At 41.8% G+C, this 26,571-nt stretch overlaps 1 protein-coding gene across 6 annotated transcripts in view; it reads left to right on the top strand.

Annotated features, from left to right (window-relative positions):
- The window catches only part of GPHN (gephyrin), a 453,097-nt gene that overhangs the window by 253,863 nt on the left and 172,663 nt on the right, over positions 1–26,571 (top strand). For 5 of the 6 annotated variants that reach the window (XM_054026831.1, XM_054026833.1, XM_054026832.1 and 2 more), the window contains exons 5-7: positions 7,689–7,755; positions 18,403–18,675; positions 20,049–20,156. In XM_054026831.1, the coding sequence (XP_053882806.1) occupies positions 7,689–7,755; positions 18,403–18,675; positions 20,049–20,156 (448 nt within the window). The remainder of the gene's footprint in view (positions 1–7,688; positions 7,756–18,402; positions 18,676–20,048; positions 20,157–26,571) is intronic. The other variant, XM_054026834.1, reaches the window with a different exon arrangement.

Below are 26,571 nucleotides of genomic sequence, written 5' to 3' on the forward strand. Positions count from 1 at the left end.
TGTAGGGACACAGTTTTACCTCGTACCAATCCAATGAATATCATGCATCCTCCTCTCCTCCCCCTCCACCGTGCACCAGGCTCACCAGAACAACCCTCCCACCCCGCTCGTGGCTGTGGTTGAGTGCCCGAGCTCTGCACCACATGGGGGGGAGGGTGTCAGTTCTGAAGGCAGTGCTGCCCGCCAGCAGCAAATTTCTCCGATGCTGCTGGTGGCAGTGCTGCCTTCAGCTGACCCCCAAGCAGCAGCTGCCACTCTCCACTCTGCCTTGCAGCGGGGCCAAACACCCAGTTTTGGCGAAAAAGTAGGAACGGCTGGGGCAGAGCTGAAAAAGGGGACTTCTCCTGGCCAAAACGGGACGTATGGTCATCCTAAACCAGGGCCATATAAAATCAACATCCAAACATAGGGACACTAAAAAACTTGATTTAGTTGGGGGAAAGGTGTATCCAACATCTGGGTTACAATTTTGTATAGGTAATCACCAAGTATTATTGGCTAGGTACATACATAGTCCCAGTCTCCACTACTCAGACTTCTCATCCCAGTCCCAGTCTCTTTGCCCAAGCAGTCACAGTTCTCCTCACCCTTTGTTTGTTCCCATTCTCCTTCTCCAGCTAGTCTCAGACCTCCATGGCTCTCATATGAGAGGTCTGAGACTAGCTGTCTCTCCCTTCCCTACAGCTTCCAATCAATCCTCAGTACTGCTGTTTCTTCTCACCCACACACCCACCCCGGCTTCACCACTAGATTCTAGTCCCAGTATCAGGACATCCCCTCCTCAGTGTGTCTCCTTTTTTGCAACAATTTGCTATCCTCTTCATGCAGCTGAAGATAGCCTGTAGCTCAGTGCATATCTGTCAAGTGTGCCTCGTTGAGGGATATCACTCATTTATCCCCAAAACGACCAAGAATCCATAGAAATTTGGTATGCTTCAGAGTTGCCAACTATCAAAGTATTTTTGTGATCCTGCAATTTTGGAGCACTTTTATTTGCATTGCATGGTCTCACTGGAACTTATGGGCAGCTCAGGACTTCAGGCTAAGCTGGAATTGATGTCCAGATCTGGCTTCACCAGTTAGAAGCCACACTTGGCAACCTAAACTTTAAGCTTTGGGCTGCTGTTCCATTTGTCACCAATAGATGCCACTGCAGTTCTTGCTGACTGCTGCTTTAGTCTGTTTTTGAACTTGTGAGGTTGGTAGTGTTGGTCATCTCACTTTTATTGTTGAAATTATTTAGATCAGAATTCAAGAATCATGAAATTGAGGTTGTAGAAAGAGTTATGTGCACGAAAGGAATGAGTCCACAACAATTTAAATTTCCTGCGTGATGTGGAATTGTGTTATACATTGTATCCCACCTAGGCCTTGCCAGGTGGAGATGTATGGCTTATTGTTTGGAAGCCCTCTAAAATCTGCTGCTGTGGCATGCAAAGCCAGACACAGTATTTATTAAATTAAGCGCTTCATATTTGTAGTGTAGTGCTAGGATACCTGGAAATCTTCTTTCCTAATAGTTAGGATAGATACTGCATAGAAGATAAATACAGAGAATTCTGTTGTAAAGATCCAGCTTTAACCAAAATGTAGCGGTTGCTGCTGCATCAACTTTCTTTCTTTCTTTCTTTCTTTCTTGACACTCAGTGAGTGTATTGAAACAAAAACTTCTGGCTCCACACATGGCATGAAATTTAAATAGTTGCATAAACTAGCAGTAATATGATTGAACTGTCCAATTTGCATATTTTTCACATGCACTTTCCAAACCACATGCAAGGGCATGTCCCTTGCAGAGCAGCGTAAATCGCAGTTTTTTCATCTGCATCAGTTCAAACCCTGCCTCTCCCCCACCCCTCCGTGCCTCATGGGTCTGTTCACCCTTGAGGATCTGCAGTAGGGTTCCCTTCTCCCCCTTCCAGGCTGGAGAGGCATCTCCAATGGCTCTTCTGCCCTCTCTGCCCCTTCCCAGGCTGGGTGCTTCACGGGCACTGTCTTGGCCCAATTGGTTGTAGGAGGGAATGGGGAAAGGAGGGAACAGTCTCTCTCTGAGCTTCAGGGCTCTTTAGCTCCCTCATCCCCTCTCTCCTCCTGTGAAAATGGCTTTGGGCTGCTCAGGGGGAGGAAGGGGAGGGAAGGAGGAATGGGGAGAGAAGAGAGAGAGAACACACTCTTCCTGTAGCTGTTCTGATTGGTTGTTCTGCTCCAGAGATGGGCAAGTGGCACAGACAACCAATCAGAGGATTTATATTCTCTAGAGCATTGGTTCTCAATCTGTTTACCAATGTGGGCCATATATGCAGCTCTCTATGTGTTATGTGAGCTGCATTCACATCATATATATATATATATATATATATATATCAGCTGTGTGGTGGTTGGGCTGCAGGTTGAGAACCACTGCTCAAGGAGGGCTGGATTTTCTCACTCATTGTAAGACTGGCTCCACCTCCACCCAAAATGCTGTCATTCATGAAAAAATGCAAGAGTTGACAATGTTGTAATTTTACATGCACAATGTAATCTTCATTTTTCATGCCATGCCATTTCCTGTGACAGACTAGGAAGGGAAAAGGGACGAGGAAGGAAATGTTGTCATCTCTTGTTAAACATGCAATTCACGTTGTCAAGTGGACAAATTGCCACTTGAAACTTTGCAAGATATCTAGTAACCTTAAGCTGTTACTCAGTTCCCTTGGAAGAGATTTCTAAACTGAGCAGTATTGCACCTGAAATATGCTAATACATGAGGCAGTACAGAGACTGTTAGACAAAACACATTTGAACTGCACAGCAAGACTTGTGTTCTCTGTGGGTCAAGTTAGCAATGACATGAAAGGCTCATTCTGAGGCGCTGAAAAGCTACTGTGCCCTTTAATGCTGAACATTTTGACACCTGTCACTAGGAAATGTGTAACCCTGCCAGAAAAATGCAGTACAGCCTCTAAGTGCCATTAAGACAGTGAATTATTTGTATAGGGAGAAAGCCAGGGAAATTCCCTCCCTCATAAATCAGCTATGGTCCTTGGCTCTAAATGTTCAGTAACATTCCAGCAAGAAATATATTTTCCCCTTCCTCCTCTCATTTTCTGTGACTTACCTTTTCATTTGCTAAAAATTTGTGACACCTTATTTTTCCCAGACTGATGCTTAAACCTAGGTGTGTGTGTTTGGTTTTTGCTCCCTCCCACCACACCCTAGGATTTTCACTAAAAACTTGTTCAGTTTGCTGTATAAAATTGAGAGGCACTCTTATGACTCCATTGCAACATCTAATAATTGTATTTTTTTTAAATGTTTTACTAAAAAGAAGAGCAGGCAAACTCCTCCCTATGGCAGAGATTCAAGAAAGCATCCCTATTCAGAACAACACGTAAGGGCTGTCCTGACTCAGGGCCTACTGCAGTGATTCTTAATGACAGGAACAATTAAAACTACTCACATATTGGTTCACTATGTGCTTCCATTTTGCAGATAGTATCAGGGGGTAGCTGTGTTAGTCTGTACCCACAAAAACAACAAGGAGTCCAGTGGCACCTTAAAGACTAACAGATTTAATTGGGCATAAGCTTTCGTGGCTAAAAAAACATTTCTTCAGATGCAACTGAAGAAGTGTTTTTTTACCCACGAAAACTTATGGCTAAATAAATCTGTTAGTCTTTAATGTGCCACTGGACTCCTGGTGCATTTACAGTGTGCAGTTTTCACGGTGGCTTCACTTTTGCCCTTTAGCTACCACTCTAACATTTTAGACAACTAAATTGTAAAAGCAAACATCTGTCCAATCTTTTTAATGAAGAATGTTCAGAGCTGGGTAAGTGCTGCAATCAGGCAGTCAATACAATTCACCTACTTTTTTTACATGAATTGGCTTTTGCTATTTTCATGCCCCTTTTGTCTTTGTTTTCTGCAGACATTCCTGCAAAACAGTTTTACTAGTATGAATGTCTGTAGGAAGTGAATTTTAGGTTCACATGCTTGAGTACTCACTTAGATTTACTTTTTGAAAGCATTTATACCAAGATTCAATCTTTCAGTCGGAGAAAAGAAACAATACTATATGGCTTATGTGGCCAATCACAACCCGGCTGTGTAGCTGAAATTTTAAGATGTTGCTTATCAAGCCATAGAATAAATGTAATTTTTAAACAACGTAATCTAAAATTATGAGAAATTTCCAATCTCTTCTCAAATATTTAATAAATAGAAAAAAGCAAAACTTGTGGCATAAATTCTTTGCAAATTATTAATTCACTTGCAACAAAGCAGGACCTACAAAGTCTAGCAAAATTATGTAGGAACTTCTGCAAAGAATCCTCATGTAACAAAGCGTGCTGTCAGGAGCTGACTCAACACCCTGTCACTCAGCTCCCCACCAGTTTATATTATTTGAGCACTGATTGAAAGATAGGTGGTTGGCAGAGGTGACCAATTACATGAGACAAGAACAGGAGTACTTGTGGCACCTTAGAGACTAACAAATTTATTTGAGCATAAGCTTTGGTGAGCTACAGCCCACTTCATCAGATGCATAGAATGGAACATATAGTAAGAAGATATATATACGTACAGAGAACATGAAAAAGTGAAAGTAGCCATACCAACTGTAAAAGGCTAATTAATTAAGATGAGCTATTATCAGCAGGAGAAAAAAAATTTTGTCGTGATAATCAAGGTGGCCCATTTTAGATAGTTGACAAGAAGATGTGAGGATACTTAACACGGTGAAATAGATTCAATATGTGTAATGACCCAGCCACTCGTCTCTGTAGCCCACCAAAGCTTATGCTCAAATAAATTTGTTAGTCTCTAAGGTGCCACAAGTACTCCTGTTCTTTTTGCGGATACAGACTAACATGGCTGCTACTCTGAAACCAATTAAATGAGAGAAGATACAGCTGAGAGGCTAGTTGGATGGAAATATCCAGCAGCTAGGACTATATAAGTAAACAGGACGGAAGTGCTGGGAGGAGAGGAAGACAAAAGTAACCAGAACTGGCTGCTGCTACTGTACCCTTCCTCAGAAGCTAGTTGGGAAGCTGGCAATGATTGTAAATGTAATATATAATAAAGCACAGTGGTGGTTAAGAAGACCTGGAGCAGCTGTAGTCAGTGACTGAGGTTGGAAAGGACTCTCAGGATACCCTCATGGCACCTCATTATATTGAAATGAAGTCATGAGGAAAATATGCATCTGTTCGTATCTGATGGGATTCTCTAATGCATAAATAAGGACAAATTGTGCCACAAATACGTAACATCACTGCATCTAAATTGCTAGTAGACTGATTTGCACTATGTTGGGGTTGCCTGGTGAAGGACAGGTACCTTCCTGGACTTGCAATTTTTCTCCCTCTTCTCTTGGTTTTGACTAAATGTTCTTTAGCTGAGTTCTGGGAAAAAACCTCTCCTGATAACGCTTCATAGTCCCATAGGTTGTAGTGCGCTCTGGTGATGCTAATGTACTTTGGATTGGGCTACAGATGTACATCTGGGGCATCATTTGTGGCAACGCTCACGATGTTTCTTTACTTTCAGTGTCAAGGAAAACTCCATCCTATGATGTATTCACTGTCTCCACTCATAGATACCTGTGGGTAAAATTTTGAATTTAGGTGCTGATCCTGTAAATATGTACAAACATGAGTGACTACTCATGTGAAAAGAACAGGAGTACTTGTGGCACCTTAGAGACTAACAAATTTATTAGAGCATAAGCTTTCGTGGACTACAGCCCACTTCTTCGGATGCATATAGTTCCCTTGCTCTGCAGGTAATGTCATCGTTGACCACCAACTTACCTACTGCCCCAAACACCTTATCACTTTCTTCCATGACACCACTTACACATGGAACGTCCTTCCTGAGCTGATCCTTAAGGCCACTACCCTCCTTTTTCAAATACCTCTCAGAACCCACTTTTGACATAAATGCCTACAAATGTAAATGATAGTTAGGAATATCTAATGAATAGATATAGATATAATGCAGGATATGTTTTTTTAAAAAGGAATTGTACATTGTATATAATTACCTGTATATATTTTGATGTATTCATCTCTTCTTCCCTTTATATATCACTTGTTTTCTTAGGGGTAGGTATTCTGCCTACTTTTTTCTGCAAAGAGGTACACTACAGGGCCTCAATCCTGACTTCGGGCATCTAGAGGTATGTGTACACTGCATTGTAAACCCAGGCTTAGACTCAGTTTTGAGCCCAACTCCCCCTACTGTCCACACACAATCTGTCTGGCTTGGGTCAGCAAGCACTCAGGACCCTGGTCCCAGAATCCACCTGGAGGTTGGATCCTGAGTACTGCTGAGACTCACATCCGAGCCCTGTCATTTTGCAGTGTGGACACAACTCAAGCCACAGATCCAAGTCAGAAGGTCTGCATAGTGCAATATGGATGCATTAGCACAGTTGTGTAACCCAGGTCCAGCAATTGTAAACCCAGGTTTTTTCAAGCATGGGCTTGGAAACACCAAGTCCACAAGCACTGGTCCCACAGACCCAGGATTACAATGCAGTGTAGACATACCCAATGTGGTATTGAAATATAAAAGTAAAATTTATTATATATACCGTATTTTATATTGTATGGTAGAGACGTTGTCTGAGTAAAGGATTGAGAGCCTGATCCGGGCTGATTCTGAGGTTCTGAAACCAACTTCTGCTTTGTCTTTTTGCAAATCACTTATCTCTTTTCCTTTTCCCCCCAATCTTTAAAATGGAGGTGTAGTCTGGGGTGCCAAAGGAATAGATGGTTAAAGTTGTGAAGCTCTTTGAAAATGTTAAGTCATCTACATAACTGCTTAGCAATAGTAGTAGTATTCATTTTTTATCTTCCATGCTGATGAGATAGGCTCTATCTCAAATTCTCTGCTGCAAATCATCACTTCATCTTGGCTTTTTCACTGCTGAGTGCAAAGCAGACTCATGGGGAGAATAAGATTTGAAAATTGCCCTTTAGGTTTGAAATGAATATGATACCATTCTGTCCAGGTTGCTGTACTAACAGTCCTTACATTTTTATATATGAGAATTATTATTGTTTCCCTTTGTTCTTTTCTTATACTGCAATTAAAAAACATAAAATAGAACAAATGGAACTTGGAGTGACCTATTGTTATTTTTAGCTCCTAGTCAAAATAATTTTCTGAAACCATTACTCAAGTTGTACACAAACCAAAGAATTTGAGCAAATAGGCCAGATCCTTATTTGATGGAGCTAAACAATTAAGTTAATGACAGGTTTCAGAGTAGCAGCCGTGTTAGTCTGTATCCGCAAAAAGAACAGGCGTACTTGTGGCATCTTAGAGACTAACAAATTTATTAGAGAATAAGCTTTCGTGGGCTACTGCCCACTTCTTCGTTAATGGCGCTAAACAGATTTACGCCAAATGGGGCTCTGGCCCAATCAATGTCTTTATATTACACTTGATCAAATGTGGAATTCTGATTGTCTGCCTTACCTGATGCTGCTTCTGGTCCTGTTTCTTCTGAGCACATCTCACCCCCTGTCCTAATTCAACCCTTGATTAGAATGTGACCACGAGGCATTTTGAAAGCAGGCAAACTGAACTGGCAGGCAGTGGTGACTAGTTATAATTGCCCTTTCATGATGGGGTTTTCCCATGAAAGATGGAACTTGCATACATTTCACCCTGTTTCTCTTTCTTTTCAGACCTGTATGTGGAATCAGAGGAAAAACTCTCATAATTAACCTGCCAGGCAGCAAGAAAGGGTCACAGGTAAGAAGTGTTTATACTGAGTCTACCTTTAGAGCTTGCTGCCATCCTATAAGAAGGACTTCACATTGCTTGACATGGCAGAAAATTAGCTGCCCAACCAATTTTACAAAAATACATGTATATATGTGTTAATATAGCCAAAAACAGGATCAAGTGCATTGCTCTCTGCAGCCACAAGACTCTACATTCTGATTCTCAGGGAGAAATAAGAGATCCAGCTCAGTCTTGTGTACAAGGAATTCATTTCTTTCTTACTACCAATTTTGGTCAGGAAAGGGGAAAAAAAAGGTGTAGGGCAACAGTTTTTAAACTGTTATGAAGATGTATATATTCCAAACAATCTCTTCTTTCGTTATTGAATTTCAGAGTTATTACAACTGAAAGAATTTTAAAACTCAAAGTTATTTTTCACCCTTCATGTACTTTGTTTTCTTTTTGCCTTTCACTCAGCTTGGACAGTGAAACTAGCTGGTCAGTTTTCTATTTTAAGTTGTTTTCATTTCCTGATTCTAATACACTACCCCAATTATGTTATATTTTAGAGTTTCCATCACAGCTGTGAAAGATTCACATCAAAATGAGAATTTTACCCCATATTTATTATTGTTTAAGCAAAAATAAAAAATGAGTATTAATAAGCTTGAAGAAGTTTTGACAATTTATAGGTGGGGTAATCCCAAAGAGACAACATTATTTCAACACATTATATTGCCCCTTTTTTAGATTCTAGAGATTGATGTCCCATGTGTTAAACTATGGGGGAGATAGAGTGGCATTGTTTTTTTGATAATTTTTATTTACTATTTCCAGTAGACCCACAATGTACTAGGTGTTATCCAAACAAAAAGAAGGCACGATCTCTGCCCTGAGTTACTCACAATGTAAAGATAGGAAAATAAATAGACAAAGGATGATGAAAAGGGGTACAACATATTGAGAAATAGTTATTTTAACAAATACATGCAATATGTACAAGTGATAAAGAACAAGATCTTCTGAAAAATAAAGGAAAAAATATGTAGTGAAATTTCATAAAGGAAGTGTTTTTGTAACCTGATGTGCTTTCTTTGTCTTTCTCTTCCCCCCCTCAATTAATGTAGCTTAAGAAGTCAAGATCTCTTAGATTTCAGCAAAGGTTATTAAGACCCATGATAGAGAGGTATACTTCTGGGATGTAGGAACCTCAAGAACTGAATTGAATGAGTTTGTTACAGAGGTATCAAATGAGGATTTACTTTTTCTCATGAATTGTTACGTCCCTTTTAATTTCATTAAAATAACCTTACTAAATATCACTGGAAGGTAAAAAGAGGGTGTGTGGATGTTAACATTCAGAGCTGGAAAACATGCAAGACTGCAATTTCCCTAATAACGGGAGAAGTTAAAATGCCATCATGGTCAAAAAAGTAAACGTGTAAAAATCATTCCTTCTTACTCTGTATATGCTTCCTTCATATTTTATGATTCACAACTGCCAACTTCTTGTGCGAGGAAGTGTTTATTCCTCTTAGCTCTGTAGCACAGCTACAGGAGAAGACCCTGGAGTCTATTTTAATAAATTAATCTGGAATTTAGTTAATAAATTATTTAAGCGCTGACAATGTACTTAGCTCTGACCAGGACACCAATATAAAGAGCTGTAAATTTAAGTTTCACTATCAACAGAATGAGCAGCTAAATTCCAAATGCAGAATCTTTATTACTGGTAATGATATGAGACAGAAAAAGTACCCAGCTGGATTTTTAGATCCTGTTCTTTATTTTATATCCCTGACAATTAGACAAAATCATTTTTTTACTTTTAAACTCTGCATATTTATCGTGGAAGAAGAATAAATCATGAAGAGAAAATAAATAGCAGACCTCCCACATAGTGTTTTATATTCACTTTTCTGACTATACTGATTGTTACTTTTTGGTAGATAAATGAAAAGAAGTGTGATGTTTCAAAAGATAATTTTTAAAAGAGATTAAACTGTTAGTGCAATAAAATGGCTCTAGTCATCTTTTAAGAGGAGCAATTTGTCTGGTAAACTAGATTGTACCACGGTTGCCAAACCTCCAGGATTGTTCTGGAGTTTCTAGAAATTAAAGATTATGTCGTGATGAAACCCCCAGGAATAGGTCCAACCAAAACTAGCAACCCTAGTTTGCCTTAGCAATATAGTGTGGGAAGAAACAAACACTTGTACGCACAAGAAGCTGTACTTTACCCAGTACTTCTGTGCTGTGGTTGTGAACACTCTAAGTAATGGTTGGCACACTGAATATTCCACTTCGCTTTAGAGAGCACTCAATGTGTTTGATTGAATGCCAAAACCCAGCACATTCTTCTCTGCAGTGATGGTGTATAAGGTCTGGGAGCAAAAGGAAAGATATCAGTGGTGCTGGGATGTACTGTTCAGAAAACTTTTGTACAGTGTGCCTCACAATCAAGATTTGTGGGAGATTTCTCCTACTTTTTGCCTGCCCCATTCCTTTATTTAATATGGCCTCAACAAAAGAAAGAGATATAATCTTTTATAACCTTTATGTTGAAATGTTCTCAGTTAGCATTAAGTTGTTAAAGATAAGGATGCAATAAAATCCATCTTAGTTTTCAGGTTCGAGCCTCTAGGTTGGTTGCAGAAAATGTATTTAGTAGAGTACCATGCAGTGACACTTCGAATGATACAACCAAACTATTAATAAGAAATGATTACTTAAGCAAACAGTCATGCAATTGCCACTTACACTGTACAACAATTACACATGCGCTCAAAGCTTAAATATTGAATTGATGGATGATCAATCCACTGACACCAAATGAAGTATAGCCGTATAATCTTAGAACCTAATGGTAACTTTTTGATATTAATTGGAGCTCACTGGCAATTTAGCAAAACTACTCCTTTTATAAGCTATTATAATATTAATTAACATAAAACTGATCTTTCCATAATTGTATTTCGACCACCTTCTTATTGGCTCTTTACATTACACATTATTTCAATTAACATCTGCACCAAAGTCCTTCCCATACTATCAATATAGATAGCATTTTAATAAACATTCACAATTCTCAAAAACACTCATTAAAACCTTGCTTTAAACCACTTATAGCCTAAACATAATGAGCAAAATAACCCTGGGTCATGTTCTTGCTAACTTTTACTTTCCCATTAAATTCTGTGTCCAACTTATCTTTAACTTTCTCACACTAGCAAATTCAATTTTCCATACTCCTCTACACTTAGGCTAACTTAGGCCCAAAACCTAATTTCAACTTATTTGTTAACTTAAACCATTGTATCAGCTACAGAAGGACAGATCACCCTGGGGTACACACTTGATGTAAATTGTCAGAGGCCCACTGATGTCATTGGGCCTATGACAATTTATACTAGCAGAGATTCTGCCCCCTAGGGTTTTTAATGTTTGCCAGTAAAAGTTTTGAATACTACAAATAATGTGGGATTTAGAACTCTTTTTTGGAACCTATTTGTCAATACTTAAACCAAACAGGGGTTTGTTTGGTTGTTTGCTTGCTTCGTTTTCCCTAAAACAGCCTGTTTACTTTTCTAATGTGTTAGTAATTCTTTGTGTACTTCCTCAAAGATTCACTGCTTTTCATTTTCAGTCAGCTTACAACTTCCTGTCCTTGTCCACCACTTATATCATGTTTCACTTTTTGAGGTTTAGAGTTTATTTAAATAAAGAGAGTTGTGTGCTTTGGTATTTCCAAGGCTGTTTTTCAAAAAATAGTAGTTTTGGAGAAACGGTAGCAAGAGTTTTGCACTTAAAGATTATTTTTAGTATATATGTTTAATGTAGTGTATCTGTATTCTCACCTAACTTACAGCAGTTACATTGAGTACAGAATTAATTTTCAAAGAATTTAGAAGTAAACCTGTTAATTAACTTGAATTGTAATTCAAATGCATCATTTGAGACTTTTTTTAATCTTTCTGGCAAATTGATTCATGTGTAGAGTCTAGCATCATCTAAAGGATAGACTACTTTTTATTTTGTTAATGTGATCATTTTTTATTTCCTGGCAATATTTATTATAACCATTTTTTCTGGCAACTATTTGTTGTTGAATGGATGCTTCAGATTTGGAGATTTCATTTTAAAAAGATTTGCTTCTGCATTTCTGGTTACAAAGAAAACTTGGAAAATGAGCACCAAATATAACAAATGCAGTGTTGTCTTCTCCCCTCCTTACTCTGCTCCTATGCCTTCCTGCCACATGGCTGCTCTCCTCTGTGGCCATGCCATCACACTGCCAATCAAATACATACCCACACCCACCTATTCTTTTCAAATTACACAAAGTACTAGTGTGACAAAGTGGGAGTTTTCTGTAATATTTTTATGAATCCCATGTGTTCCCCTATATGCTGCTTCAAACCCTGTACCTTCTGTGGCAAGCCAATGCTGGTGAGCGACCCACATTCCAGCTGTCTGAAGTGTCTGGTGGAAGCTCATGTACGAGAGCATTGCCAGGTCTGCCGCCAGTTGAAGCCTCATATGAAGAAGGACAGGGAAGCTAGGCCAAGATCCATCCTGATGGAAGCCGCACTCACACTGGCGTCGGAGCCAAGCTGGTCAGACTCGGCACCAAGTATCTCGCCATCAGTGCAGAGTGCTCCTCTGGTGGTATATGTCTCTCAGCACTGTTCCCCTTTATTAGTGCCGAGGAAGAAGCACAAAAAGCTATAGTCCAAGAGGGGATGTTCCCCAATCTGAGAAAGGACAAACACGGGGAGTGCAGCGGTGTGTGACTTGCATAAGGCCACTCCCCTGCCTCTGCCCTGCAAGCAGCACCATCAACTCTTCCATGCTCACGGGTGCTGTTGAGTCTGGTGCAGGACCAACCACTGACACTGGGGGGATATCGTAGCACAAGTAGGTTCATGGTGCTGTCTGTCCCAAGGGCATTCACCGCAGCCAGGAACCTGATGGCAGTTTCGGTACCGCCGACCCCTGTGGAGCAAGATCCGGCACTGGTGAGGATATCAAGCAGAAGGGGGCATGGTGCCCCAAGCTCCTATCCAGCACCGGATCCTTTGATACTGATCAGAAGGAAACAGATTCTGCTGATGTTGGCAAAGGCTTCCCCGCGCTGGCACCATTCCCCAGACCCTTGGCATTGGTCGGTGGAAGCAAGGGGCACCTCCATCCATGATCCCCGCAAGCCGACTTGTCATCAGAATTGGAGGTGGAGCCATGCACCCAGCCAAGAGGCCCGATACCAGTACCTGGCCTATGTTCCGTTGGATCCCTGTGGAGGTGCCCCTCCAACTGCTTGGTCCAGTGGGCAGTGGCCTGTGCAGAGCCAATGGCCTTTTGGGAATCCATGGTGTTTTCCCCCAGTACTGGGACATCTTCCAGCTGTTCATACTCAGTGGGGTCTGTAAAGGTCCGGCGCGAGGGTCGTGCCCTCTCAGGGCCATCGGGAGCCAGGCCGCTTTACTACGCGGTCCAAGTCGTGTCTCGGGGTCTGAAGGGCTCGGGGTTCCGCCCCTCCGGCAGGGGCTAAGCCAAAGGTACACTGCCTCTGCAAGGAGCTACAGCCCTCCGTCAGGGCTGGGCAGCAACCCCGGTCCGGGCTCCGGTTCTCGCGGCCGGAGCTGGATAATTACAAAGTCAATTAAGCCCACACGCTAGCTCAGGGCGGGCAACACACAAGGGTCCAGGGGGGCTCAGAACCTTCCTGCAGGCTGAGCCTCAATAAAGCCAGTAGCTAAGGCCCGGCCCTCAATCAGGGCGGGGCAGCAAACAATAGTTCAGGGGGGGCTCAGGTCCGTGTAACAGGAGCTGAGCACTAACAAAGTCAGGAAGCCCAGGCCCTTAGTCAGGGCGGGGCAACAAACAATAGTTCAGGGGTCTCAGGTCCGTGTAGCAGGAGCTGAGCACTAACAAAGTCAGGAAGCCCAGGCCCTTAGTCAGGGCGGGACAACAAACAATAGTTCAGGGGGGGCTCAGGTCCGTGTAGCAGGAGCTAAGCACTACCAAAGTCAGGAAGCCCAGGCCCTTAGTCAGGGCGGGGCAACAAACAATAGTTCAGGGGGCTCAGGTCTGTGTAGCAGGAGCTGAGCACTACCAAAGTCAGGAAGCCCAGGCCCTTAGTCAGGGCGGGGCAACAAACAATAGCTCAGGTATGATGCCGGAGCACTGGCTGGAGAGGGAGGCTGCCACCCGTAAGCGGGGTGGCAGGGGGGACACAGGCCCACCCACTCCAGTGTGTCCCAGCCCGGGGCCCTATGAGCAGCAGTCAGTCTGCCGCTGTGTCGGTGGGGTCCTGACCGCAACACACCAACATTGGCTCTTCCTCTGCTGTAGCCAGACTGGGGTCAGCTACCCCCGGGCTACTTTCCATCTCCCCCTCCATGGGTACCTGCTCATCGCTGGGCTCGGCAGCGGGGTCCCACACCATGGGCTCCTCGGCTTGCTGGGGGCTGTCTAGGTCGGGCCGCTCCTCCGGTTTCGGGTCAGGGGGACGCTCGGGCCACTCCTCGGGGTACCGTGCTCGGGGCAGGCTCGGCCAATCCACCTCGGGGTGCCTGGCTCGAGGGAGGCTCGGGCGGTCCACGTCAGGGTACCTGGCTCGGGGAAGGCTCGGTCCGTCGGCATCAGGGTACCTGGCTCTGGGGAGGCTCGGTCCGTCGGCGTCAGGGTACCTGGCTCTGGGGAGGCTCGGTCCGTCGGCGTCAGGGTACCTGGCCCTGGGGAGGCTCGGTCCGTCGGCGTCAGGGTACCTGGCTCTGGGGAGGCTCGGTCTAGCGGGAGCTCGAGCCGGAGCGTCTGTCCTCTCCGGCCGCTGGGCTCCAACTGAGTGCTGGGGCCTGGCTTTTATACTTCCTGTCCCGCCCCTTGACTTCCGGGGGGCGAGAACAGGTGGCGGTGGCTCCGCCCACTTGGGTGCCTGCTCTGGTTCCTCTCTCTCAGGGGCCGTCGGGAGCCAGGCCGCCTCACTACAGGTCCAAGAGAAGGGCCCTTCCACTGCACTGTCTGGCACCCGAACCGGACTCCAGTACCAAACACGGTACTGATACTCAGGATTTGGGGCTACATGTTATGGTTGGTGCAGAAGAAAAGGAGGAAGCTCCCCTGCTGGTTCAGGCTGCCTCCTCCTTCCCAGACAAAGCTGTGCTGGAGTTGAGTGGCTCGGCGCCGCAGGATGACAGGATCACCAGGAGCTACTGAAAAGGATGGCTTCTAATCTACTGGAAGTGGAGGTACTTTAAAAATCCTCCCACAGCCTGATTAACATCTTGGCCGTGGCAGCCCTCTCAAAGGTGGCCCTACCCCTCAACCAGGCTATTATGGATCCAGTTAGATCCCTATGGCAGATTCTGTCCTCCCTGCCCCTCCCCCCCTTCAAAAAGAGCAGAGAAAAAGTACTTTGTCCTCCACAAAGGGTATGAATACCTTTATTCCCATCACCCTCCTGGGTTTCTTGTGGTCGCAGCAACCCACAAAAGAGACAGGCAAGGGCTGCAGGATGTGACCCCCAAGGTCATGGACTCAAAGAAGCTGGACCTATTTGGCAGAAAAAATTATTCTACTGGTGGATTACAGCTCCACATCTCCAACCAGCAGGCCCCGCATGAGCAATATGACTATAACATCTGAGACCTCTTGTCTATATTCAAGGATTCGCTGCTCTCAGAAGTCCAGACAGGAATTCTCCACTCAGGTGGAGGTAGGTCAGACTATAGCCAGGACCTCCGTCCAGTCTGCCCTGGATGCAGCTGACACAGCTGCTAGAACTATGACATTGGCAGTAATCATGCGAAGGTGCTCTTGGCTCCAATCTTCGGGCCTACCACCAGAGGTTCAGCAGTCCATTCAGAGCCTTCCATTTGAGGGAACATCTCTCTTCTCAGAACAGATGGACACAAAATTCCATGGCCTGAAGGATTCTAGGGCCACTCTCAAGTCCCTGGGCCTCTATGCCCCAGTACCTTTGAGGAAGTACTTCAGACCTCAATAACCGGTCTACTTCTCGGCTCCGGTACTGCGCCAAGACCCGTTTAAGAAACAAAGCTGGGGTTATAAGCACAGGCAGCCACCCTCTTCTTCATCATCCTCACTACTGCCCCAAGCAGAACTTTTGAAGGGGCACCCAAGAGTGTTATATCAGTTCCCATACCGGATCTTGCCCTCTTTTTGTTTTCAGACTAACTCTCCTACTTCAGCCCTTTGTGGTTCCTCATCACCTTGGAACGTTGGGTGCTGAGTATGCAACTCGTTTGCACCCATGAGGCATTGAAAACCATTCACAAAACACCCCGTGCTAGATGGCGGCAAGGTGCACAGTGGGAAACTACCCACAATGCATTGCTTTCTGAATCAATGCAAGTGCTGCTACTGTGGATGTGCACCGGCACCACAAGGAGCATAGTGTGGACATGCAGCAGCAGTTTAATTACTGTAGTGGCTGTACATCAATGTAACTTAAGTTGATTTACTTTTGTAGTGTAGACAGAGCCGAAGAGACATGGGTATGGATGTCGTCTAGCTGTCTGGCCCTTAGTCACCATATCAATGGAATATTTGAGAAGACAATATCAGAACATTGACACCTAGCAACCAGTGATCCAAAGGGATATAGATTTCCCCACTTCTCAGCAGGGAAGTTGAGCAACATTCCCGAGCTTGAAAACAAAGGGCTAGGAGGTGCGAGGCAGGCAATAAGAGCTGGCTGCTGGAAAGAGTCAGGGTTCTCACCTGGAGTTTGACCAAGGAGGTCAGACTAAGGGCAGGCCTATACAACAGATTTACATCAGCACAGCTGCATTGGTGCATTTGTGCCACTGTAGTGCATCTGGTGAAGATGCTCTAAGCTGACAGGAGAGAGCTCTCCATCAGCTTATTAACTCCACCACCGTGAGAGGCAGTAGCTGTGTCAGCAGGAGAGCTTCCTGCTGACATAGCACTATCTACACAAGCAATTAAGGTCGGTATAACTACATCACTCAGGAATGTGAATTTTTCACACTCTTGAGCAATGTAGTTATACTGAAGTAAGTAAGTACTGTAGACCAAGCCTCAGGGTTTGTCTACATCAACAGGCAGTGATCGATCCAGCGGGGGTCGATTTATCACGTCTAGCCTAGATGCGATAAATTGACCGCCTAGCACTCTCCTGTCAACTCCAGTACTCCACCAGGGTGAGAGGCGCAGACAGAGTCGATGGGACAGCGTCAGCCGTCAACTTACCGAAGTGAAGACACCACGGTAAGTAGATCTAAGTACGTTGACTTCAGCTAATTATTCACATAGCTGAAGTTGCATAACTTAGATCGATTCCCCTCTCCCCCCTCCCCCCCCCAATGTAGACCAGGCCGCAGACACGCACACAGCTTGAATAATGGGGCTCAATACAGCTTTGCTGGGCTAACCAGAATGGTCTATACTTTAACCTTCAGTTCTCAGTGCTAACCTAAAGACTTACTATGCTGTGTTCCAGTTGACTAACAAACCCTACTGTTTTGACAAAGCTCTTTGAGTGTCACTGCAAATGCTTGCTGAGGTGCATTAATCCTCGAAGAGCGTACAAGTCTCTACCAGGAGTCTGTCTCATTTGGACTTGCTGAACAGAGCTTACGGTGTAAGGCAGGAGTACTGAAGCCCAGGAGATCCAGTCTAAAGAGGCAGTGAAGCCATATGGCTGAGCCTGGAGGACAAGTGAGGGCCTGGAACACTGAAAGGGTTCCTCCTAGAGACTGTTCCAAAGCTTGGGCAAAAGCACCAATCCTGTGGATCTGAGACAACTAGATTGTTTTAATTTTATTAAAATATTCCTAAATACATAGGTATTGTTTGTATATGTGTTGTTGCAATGCATCACACCTATGACTGGTATTATAGGTACAAGGAGTACAGTTACAGGGTCTCTGCAGTTTTTCAATTTCTCCAACCATAGGATGGAAACTTCTTACAATCTTTTAGAAAAACATAGGACAAAGGGAGGTTTAGAGGAAAATTTTATATGGTCACTGTAAAATTATCCTGAGTTATAAGAAATTATGATGACATTAATGATAGTGTGTCATTCTACCAGCCCATAGGAAAAGTCCAAGAATAAAAAATAATGTGTCTTACCATGTGAAAGCGTGATTATAGAAACCCCTAATGGTGTGAATAAGGATTTGAAGAATCTTTCTCTGGGTATGAAAGGAACAAAATGGGGACAGTTTGAGTCTAGGGTAGAATAAACATTGTTTATGTTTTGAATGTCTGTTTAAACATGATATTTGTGATATGTGTTCTGTGGTTTGGCTAATGATTGTTCATTCTATAAATTGTTGTGGATTGGTTACTGGATGGTGTGTACAATGGCACTTAACTGTCGATATCCTAGATTTTTATGTTTGTAATATTGGTTGGTTAATTTTAGCAGTTTTAACTGTTGCACAACAAAGTGTTCTTGTGTATGATTCTATGAAAAATAATACTGTATAGCGCCCAATTCACCTTTGATTAATCTATTAGATTTTCACTCGATTCTTCTCCCACCAGAGATTGGGTGTTAATTTTTGATCAGATGGAAAATCTGATCTAAACCCCAATTTCTCCTTACTGACAAAGAAGTCAAATCCCTATTTTCATCTATAGGTAACTCTTCATTGTCATTTCTCTTCTTGTTGTACACAGGAATGTTTTCAGTTTATACTGCCAGCCCTACCTCATGCCATTGACCTTTTGCGGGATGCCATTGTAAAAGTAAAGGAGGTACACGACGAACTTGAAGACCTACCTTCACCGCCACCTCCTCTTTCTCCTCCTCCAACCACCAGCCCACACAAACAGACAGAAGACAAAGGTGTACAGTGCGAGGAAGAGGAGGAAGAGAAGAAGGATAGTGGAGTAGCCTCAACAGAGGATAGTTCCTCTTCACATATAACTGCTGCAGCCATTGCAGCTAAGGTGAGTCTAAGTCATATGCATAAGGGGCACTTAGGTTTCTATCTCAGGTACTTTCCACCAACATTCAATTGCATTTTAGGAACATGTTTGTTTTTTGGTTTTTACAAACTGGTGGATTTTAAATACATTGTCTAAAAATCAGTACCATCCAGTTCCACACAATATGCCAGCCCTATTTTGGTAATTATCACAAACTTTGTAAGGTACCACACATACCCTGCTATTATCTTAATGCTTTTGTGGACTTTACAATACCATTTTCTGTAGTCCTAGAATTTTTTTTTTACTTAAAACACCTGCCCTGCCTGACTCCAGTAGGTGGTACGTCATTTCCTGCTATCACAACATTCTGTTAAAAAGGACAATATTGATTTTGCCGAAGCTAAAATGGAAAAAAATATGACAAGGAGGTTATAGAATAGCTAATAATCTACCCAGGCTACTGGTATTCCCCCCATATACATCCATGTTATGGAGGCATAGTGATGTGGAATTTTGCTACAACAAATAGGCCTCATTACTATTTAGATTTCATTACTTTAGCCAGTTTGATTAGGCAAATGTTACCAAGACTAGGATTAGAAATTTTGGAGTATAAAAGAAAAACGACTTACAATAATTTGTTAAAATAGTACTTGGAAAATTTATTATTTCAATATGTCAAAATCGGTTAAAATACTATTTTCTCTATAATTTTGTTTTTCCAAATCAATAGTATTGTTTTAGTTGCAGCACTGTATCTTTTACCTTTGTTTCATGCCTTCAATTTATACATATATAAGGTTTGTGTGTTTCTAGATGCTTGTGAAAAGTTATTTAAGTTCATCCACCCTACAACTGGCTAAACTGCTGTTTTTCAGTTGCTGTTGACCAGTGTATCCAGATAAGGAATTCATTTTAAGTAATCAGAAAGACAGTATACCACTTTTTATTTAATGCACAATAGCAGCATTCCTGCTCCCAAAAGATGAAGTTCAGGAATGAGCCATCATGTTTCCATGATGCCTCCAACCTAATATTATTTTCTCATGAACAAAAAAATCCTGATTACATATAGGTTTGCAGGACTAGAAGCAAAACGGGATGTAAACTATCAACTGCAAGTTGCAATTTTTGTTAATATTAATTTAAATGTAATGTCTAATTAAGTCAAATAGTTCTTTTGAAATGGCCAAATACTTAAGTATTTAGTGCAATTTTTTAAGGGCAGAAAATACCTGAGATCTAAACTGATTGTGCTCATATAAATTTCTAAGCACTTTGCATTTCAGTGTCCCACCTGTATTCACCCTTGTTCCCTTTCAGTCATTTTGCTTGTATAGTTTCATGTTTTCCTGTCACTGTATTCATAGCTGTTATGTATTGTACATTAGAAGCATCCATCCTACACCAGTTCTGCTGTTATCATGGCAAAAGGTGAACAGCCCATCCCGGGTCTCATCTGTTATTCCCATCACGCAGCAGGCAGTGCAGGAGAACCGGTAAGACACACCTACAAGAGGCTTTTGCATTAATAGTATCTGCAAGTATACTGCCTGCCTCCTCTCCTAGCGTGTAAAGAGGAGATGTTATTTGTTTTATTCTAGCAGACATACAGTGGTGCTTTAAAAATAATTAAATATATGAAAAGCCACTGAGCCTATTCTGTCAAGGACACAGAGTTTAATAAGATCTATCCTATAGCCAAAACATCAAAATATTCGGTTGAGGATTAAGATATTGTGGGTTGTGTCAATGAGTATCCTCATTTGGATGCAAGATGTTCATTGCTGTGAAACCTGTGTCTGTTTCATCATCTCATATATTTAATATATTTAATAAATTATCCAACCTCATTAAAATTATCCCTTAAAATTATTGCTTTGGAGTCTTGGAATCTTGGTGGCTTTTTCCCCATCAAGTTGCATTGCCTCTTTAAATACTGTTTTCATTGGTGAGTGTATTACATTAGTGTGTCATTTGTATTAGCCATTCATATTTTGCTTGTTTATGCTTTAATCATTTATAGATTCTACTAAATTCTAATGTTTTGTGTTTAGAGTCAGGATTTCCCACAACGTAGGGGCAAAAATTGAGGATGCAGGATAAAAAGGACTTTTATTATAGCTATTGTTGAATTTCAGTGAACAACAGGCAAAAGCGAGGAAGGACATGACATGACAAGTCCACATTTAGGATAGTCAGCTGCTCCGACAATTTAGATTGGAGGGCCATAGTTAATAGTCTGGCAATATAATTTGCTGTTTTTCTTATCCCAAAAAAATTCAGGCTAGATTCCAAGGTAAAAGAATGAGCTAAGAGGGCATCAGAAAAACATAATTTATCATGTTTCATAGCCACAGATTAGTGAGCCCAAAGAAAAGCAATTGGTCTGGAGAGACTTGGACTAGCTGATCTCATCAAACAGCAAGCTGCTTTCTCATTTATTATTGGTAAAAATTCTCTGGACATTGTAACATTAGTCTCATTGGCAGAGACTGCACAGTGTTGCACTTAATTTTTCACTTTTGTGTGTCTCCTCAGACAAATGGTAAGCCAAACCATTCATTAAATAGTCTAATGTGGCTGTATTTCAGACATGACATGATATGTTAAAGAATGTAATTTACAAAATGAGGAAAGGACTCTTTTGAAGTTAACACAGTAGATGATGAATCCATGTCCAATATATGAACTTGTATGGGTACTGACACTCTGATTGATGCTACTGTAATAAGCATCTATATCATTATCATCTCCAGTGTACACTCTTCATTATTATTAAAATAATGAATTCAACCTCTCTCAGCAATACACTAACAAATTGTCATCTAAACTTAGTTCCAGGGCTTTTGGCTAGCTTGTTTTAAACTCTCATGATGTCATTGTCATCCCCCGTCCCCCTTAATTTGATCTTCATGGGTCAGGAGAGGAATTGGCTAGTTTATAAGAACTTTTTTTAGTGTGTATGCCTTTCGTCTTTTGTGTCTACAAGATGCTTCTGCTCTTTTTATTTATTTTGGACAATCATGACAATTGCAATCAGCAGTTTATACACTTGACTAACACCTTGCTAGTACTGTCAATCTCTCTTCAGATCCTCTTGGAGGAAAGAGAATAAGGAGCTTTTGCCTTTCCCTTTTTTCCTCTCTTGTCATCACTTGGTTCTTTGATCTCAAAATTAACAAGCGAAATTGTAAGAAGATAGGTATAAAACCACTTCCAGAAAAGGTGATGTCAGACAGAAAGATGTCCTTCAGAATCAGAATATATGTGCATAATAAAATGATGGATAGTGAGCTGGATGGATGGAAAGGAAAGGAATGAGAGAGAGAGAAGGAATAAGGGAAAGGGGTAGGAGTTCTCTCCTGGCCAGGGGGAGAACCACTCCCCAATTAATCAGTTCAGAGCCCCTTCATTTCAATTGTTCTACTCTTCCATAATTAATTTTTGCTCTGCATGCCACTCCAATTGAATTTATTTCCCTTCCCCTTCCCTCAAAACATTTCTTCTTGAGTAAGCTTGTTGCCAACCTCCACCACCATTTAAAATCCTTCCCACTGATCAGCATCTCATTTTCTACTCACCCACACCACTGCTGTTTCATTTTCTACACCACAGACATTCCCTTACCCAAGTGTTCTTTTTATGCCTTTCTCATATCTTTGTACTCAAGTATTTAATTTCTGACACATATTTCTGACACTTCTTTCCCTCTGTATCCCTTTGTCAATTGTTTGCTTCCTTCCCCTATTCCTTTGGTTGTATTTTGTCGGAATGTTTTCAGTTAATTATCTGTTTTTCAGGGCAGGAGCCTTATTCTACATCTGTAAAGTATCTAGCACTATTTGGATTCCATGTAAATAATAATAATTAATAATTTAATATTATGTAACATTATGTTGCAGTAGTGCCTAGAGACCAACCAGATCAGAATTCTATTGTACTAGGTGCTGTGCAAACATATAAGCCCCAATGAGCTTATACTCTAAAGACAAGACAAAGCAGGTAGATGAGACAAACACGTGGGTCAGGGTGGAGGAGACAGAGTAACAAAAATAATAGCATGTAGGCTCATAGATTCATAGACGTTAAGGGCAGAAGGGACCATCATGATCATCTAGGTGACTTCCTACACATTGCAAGCCACAGAACCTCACCCACCCCCTCCTGTAATAGACCCACAACCTCTGGCTGAGTTACTGAAATTTTCAAATCTTGATTTAAAGACTTCAAGTTACAGAGAATCCACCATTTACTGTAGCTCAAACCAGCATGTGACCCATACCCAACACTGCAGAGGAAAGCAAAAACCTCCCAGGGTCTCTGCCAATTTAAGTTGGGGAGAATTCCTTCCCGACACCACATAGGTGGTCAGTTAGACCCTAAGCATGTGTGCAAGACCTACCAGCCAGCCACTCGGGAAATAATTCTCTGTTGTAACTGAGAGCCTTCCCCAACTAGTGTCCCATCTCCAGCTGTTGGAGATATTTGCTAACACCAGTTGCAGATGGGCCATGTGCCATTGTAGGCAATCTCATCCCTGCCATAAATTTATCAAACCCAGTCTTGAAACATGTTAGGTTTCTTGCCCTCACTATTCCCCATAGAAGGCTGTTCCAGAACTTCACTTCTTGGGTGGTTCATCTGATTTCAAGCCTAAATTTATTGATGGCCAGTTTGTATCCATTTGTTCTTGTGCCAACATTGGCCCTTAACTTAAATAACTACTCTCCCTCTCTGGTGTTTCTCCCTCTGATGTATTTAGAGAGCAATCATAGTAGCCCTCTTCTGCACCTGTTCCAGTTTAAATTCATCTTTTTTTAAACATGGGAGACCAGAATTGCACACAGTATTCCAAATGAGGTCTCAGTAGTGAGTTGTGTAATGGTAATAACACTTCCCTATCTCTACTGGAAATATCTCGCCTGATGCATCATAGGATCACATTAGGCCTTTTTCATGGCTGCATCACATTTGCAGCTCATAGTCATCCTGTGACTGACCAATACACCAAGTCTTTCTCCTCCTCTGTTGCTTCCAACTGATGTGCCCCCAGCTTATACTAAAAATTCTTCTTTTTAGTTCCTGACTTTGCACTATTAAATTTCATCCCATTTTTATTATTCCGGTTTTCCAGGTCATCCAAATCTTCTTGTATGATATTCTGGCCCTCTTCCGTATTGGCAATACCTCCCAACTTTGTATCATCTGCAAATTGCATTAGCATACTCTCATTTTTTGTGCCAGTGTCATGCATGAAAATGTTAAATAAGAATGGTCCCAAGACCAATCCCAGTCCCTGAGGAACTCCACTAGTAACCTTCCTCCAGCCTGACAGTTCATCTTTCAATACGACCCGTTGTTGTCTCCCCTTTAACCAGGGCCCTGAGCCACCTTTCAAGTATCACATTAATCCCCATCTTTTCCAATTTAACTAATAATTTCCCATGTGGAATTGTTTCAAATGCCTTACTGAAATCCAGGTTGATTAGATATATTGCATTCCTTTTGTCTAGAAACTCACTTATCAAATAAAGAGATCAAGTTGGTCTGGCACAGTCTACCTTTTCTAAAACCATTTGTATTTTATCCAAATTACTGTTTACCTCTATGTCCTTAACTACTTGCTCTCTTTCAAAACTTGTTCTAAGACATAGCAGACAATTAAGGTCAAACTAACCAGCCTGTCATTTCCCAGGTCCCTTTTTTCCCCCCTTTCTTAAATATAGGTACTATATTTGCAATTCTCCAATCATAGGGTATGACTTCTGAGTTTATGGATTCATTAAAAATCCTTGCTATTTGGTTTGTAATTTCAAGTGCCAAGTTTTTTAATATTCTTGGATGGAGATTATCCGGGCCCCCCAATTTGGTCCCATTAAGCTTCTTTGAGTTTCTCTTCCACCTCAGATGTGGTAATTTCTACTTCCATATCCCTTTTCCCATTAGCCACCCTGCCACAGCCCCCAAGCTTCTCATTACTCTTACGAAAAAGCGAGGCAAAATATTTGTTTATGTGTTGGGCCATGCCTAGATTATCTTTAATCTCCACCCCATCCTTAGTATTTAGCAGTTCCACTTCTTCTTTCCTTGTTTTCTTTTTATTTATATGGCTAAAGAAACTTTTACTGTTGGTTTTAATTTCCTCTGCAAGGAACAACTCTGCTTGGCTTTTGGCAGTTCTCACTTTTTCTCTACACTTTCTGCAAGAGGTAGCTTTCCTTGCTGATCCATCCCTTCTTCCATTCCTTGCAGGCTTTCTGCTTTCTCTTAATAATCTGTTTTGAGATGCTTGTTCATCTAATTTGGTCTGCAACCCTTTCCTACAATTTTTTCCCACCTGTTTGGGATGGAGGTTTGAGATAGCTTCTGCAACTTTGACTTAAAGTAATTCCAAGCCGCCTCCACATTCAGATCTTGAATTCTAGTCCACTTCCCTAACTAATTCCTTTAATATTTTTTAAGTTTTCCCTTCTGAAATCAAGGGCCCTAGTTGCAGATCTATTTTTGTTTATCTTTTCATTTAGTTTAAACGGAATTAACTCATGATCACTTAAACCAAAATTGTCCTCTACAACCAGTTCTTCTATAAGGTCCTTGCTACTTACCAAAACTAAATCTAAAATGGCATCACCTCTTGTTCATTTCAGGACTATTTGGTGAAGAAATTTATGAGCTACCACATCCAGAAATATCTGGGCCCTACCATTATTAGTAGTACTTGTTCTCCAATCAATATCTGGCATATTAAAGTCTCCTTTAATCACAAAATTTCCAATAATATTTTTCATTAAAAATAATAAAGATGTCACTATCCATATCCAAATCAAATCTTGGAAATCTGTAGCAGCCCCCATGCACTGTCCCAGTGGAGCCTTGGTTATCTTTCTTTCCCCAAGTGATGTTGACCAAGATTCTATTTTATCCATTCTATCGCTTCTAATTTCCTTAAGCTCTACCTTATCGTTAATATACAATGCTACTCCACCACCTTTACCTCTATTTCTGTCTTTCCTGAACAGCACATATCCTTCAATATTATATTCCTGTCATGACTACTGTTCCACTATGTTTCTATTATCCCTTTAATACCTAGTTTTACTTCCTGCACCAGTAATTCTAGTTTATCCATTTTGACACTCAGGCTCCATGCATTGGTGTACAGACATCTTAGTTGTTTCTGCTTGGCTTTGCCCAGATTCCTTACTTTAGGTACATTTTACTGCCAGTATTGTCTAACTACCAGTTACTATCAATGGTACTCACACTTTCTTTCCTCATGTTGTCCTTTTTACTACCTTCTATTGTTCCTTTCTCCATTACTGAATCCTCTCCTATTTGATTTTCCTCCTGCTCAGTATTAGAATCAGGTGGAAAGATTACATGAGCATCTCCCAGCCATTTCCCCCAACTTCCATGTTTAAAGCTCTTTTAATCAGATGGGCCATCTCCCATGCCAGATGTCTATTTCCCTCCCTACTCAGGTGGAGTCCATCACAAAAGAACAGTTCTCTGTCCATGAATGCCTCCCAGCAGTTGATCATCTCAAAGCCTTCACCTACACCATTGCCTGAGCCATCTGTTGATCATCAAAATCTTATCTCATATTCACTCTCTCCTACAGACAGGTAGAATCCCACTGAAGATCACCTGAAGATCATTTCTTTAAGCATCTTCCCCAAAGTGGTGTAGTCTTCCTTGATGCATTCCAGCAGGAATCAAGCAGTGTCTTTTGTTCCCATGTGAAGACAATCAGTGAATTAGGATCCCATTAGGATCCTCTTCAGCTTCCGGTCCACATCCTCTATCTTAGATCCTAGCAGACAGCACACCCTTCTGTGATCCAGATCAGTTCTAGTGATAGGCCTGTCTGTTCTTCCTAGTAGGGAGTCTCCAGTAGTGTAGACCTACCCC

This window comes from Malaclemys terrapin, chromosome 4 (genome assembly GCF_027887155.1).
Source record: "Malaclemys terrapin pileata isolate rMalTer1 chromosome 4, rMalTer1.hap1, whole genome shotgun sequence".
Classification (NCBI taxonomy): domain Eukaryota; kingdom Metazoa; phylum Chordata; order Testudines; family Emydidae; genus Malaclemys; species Malaclemys terrapin.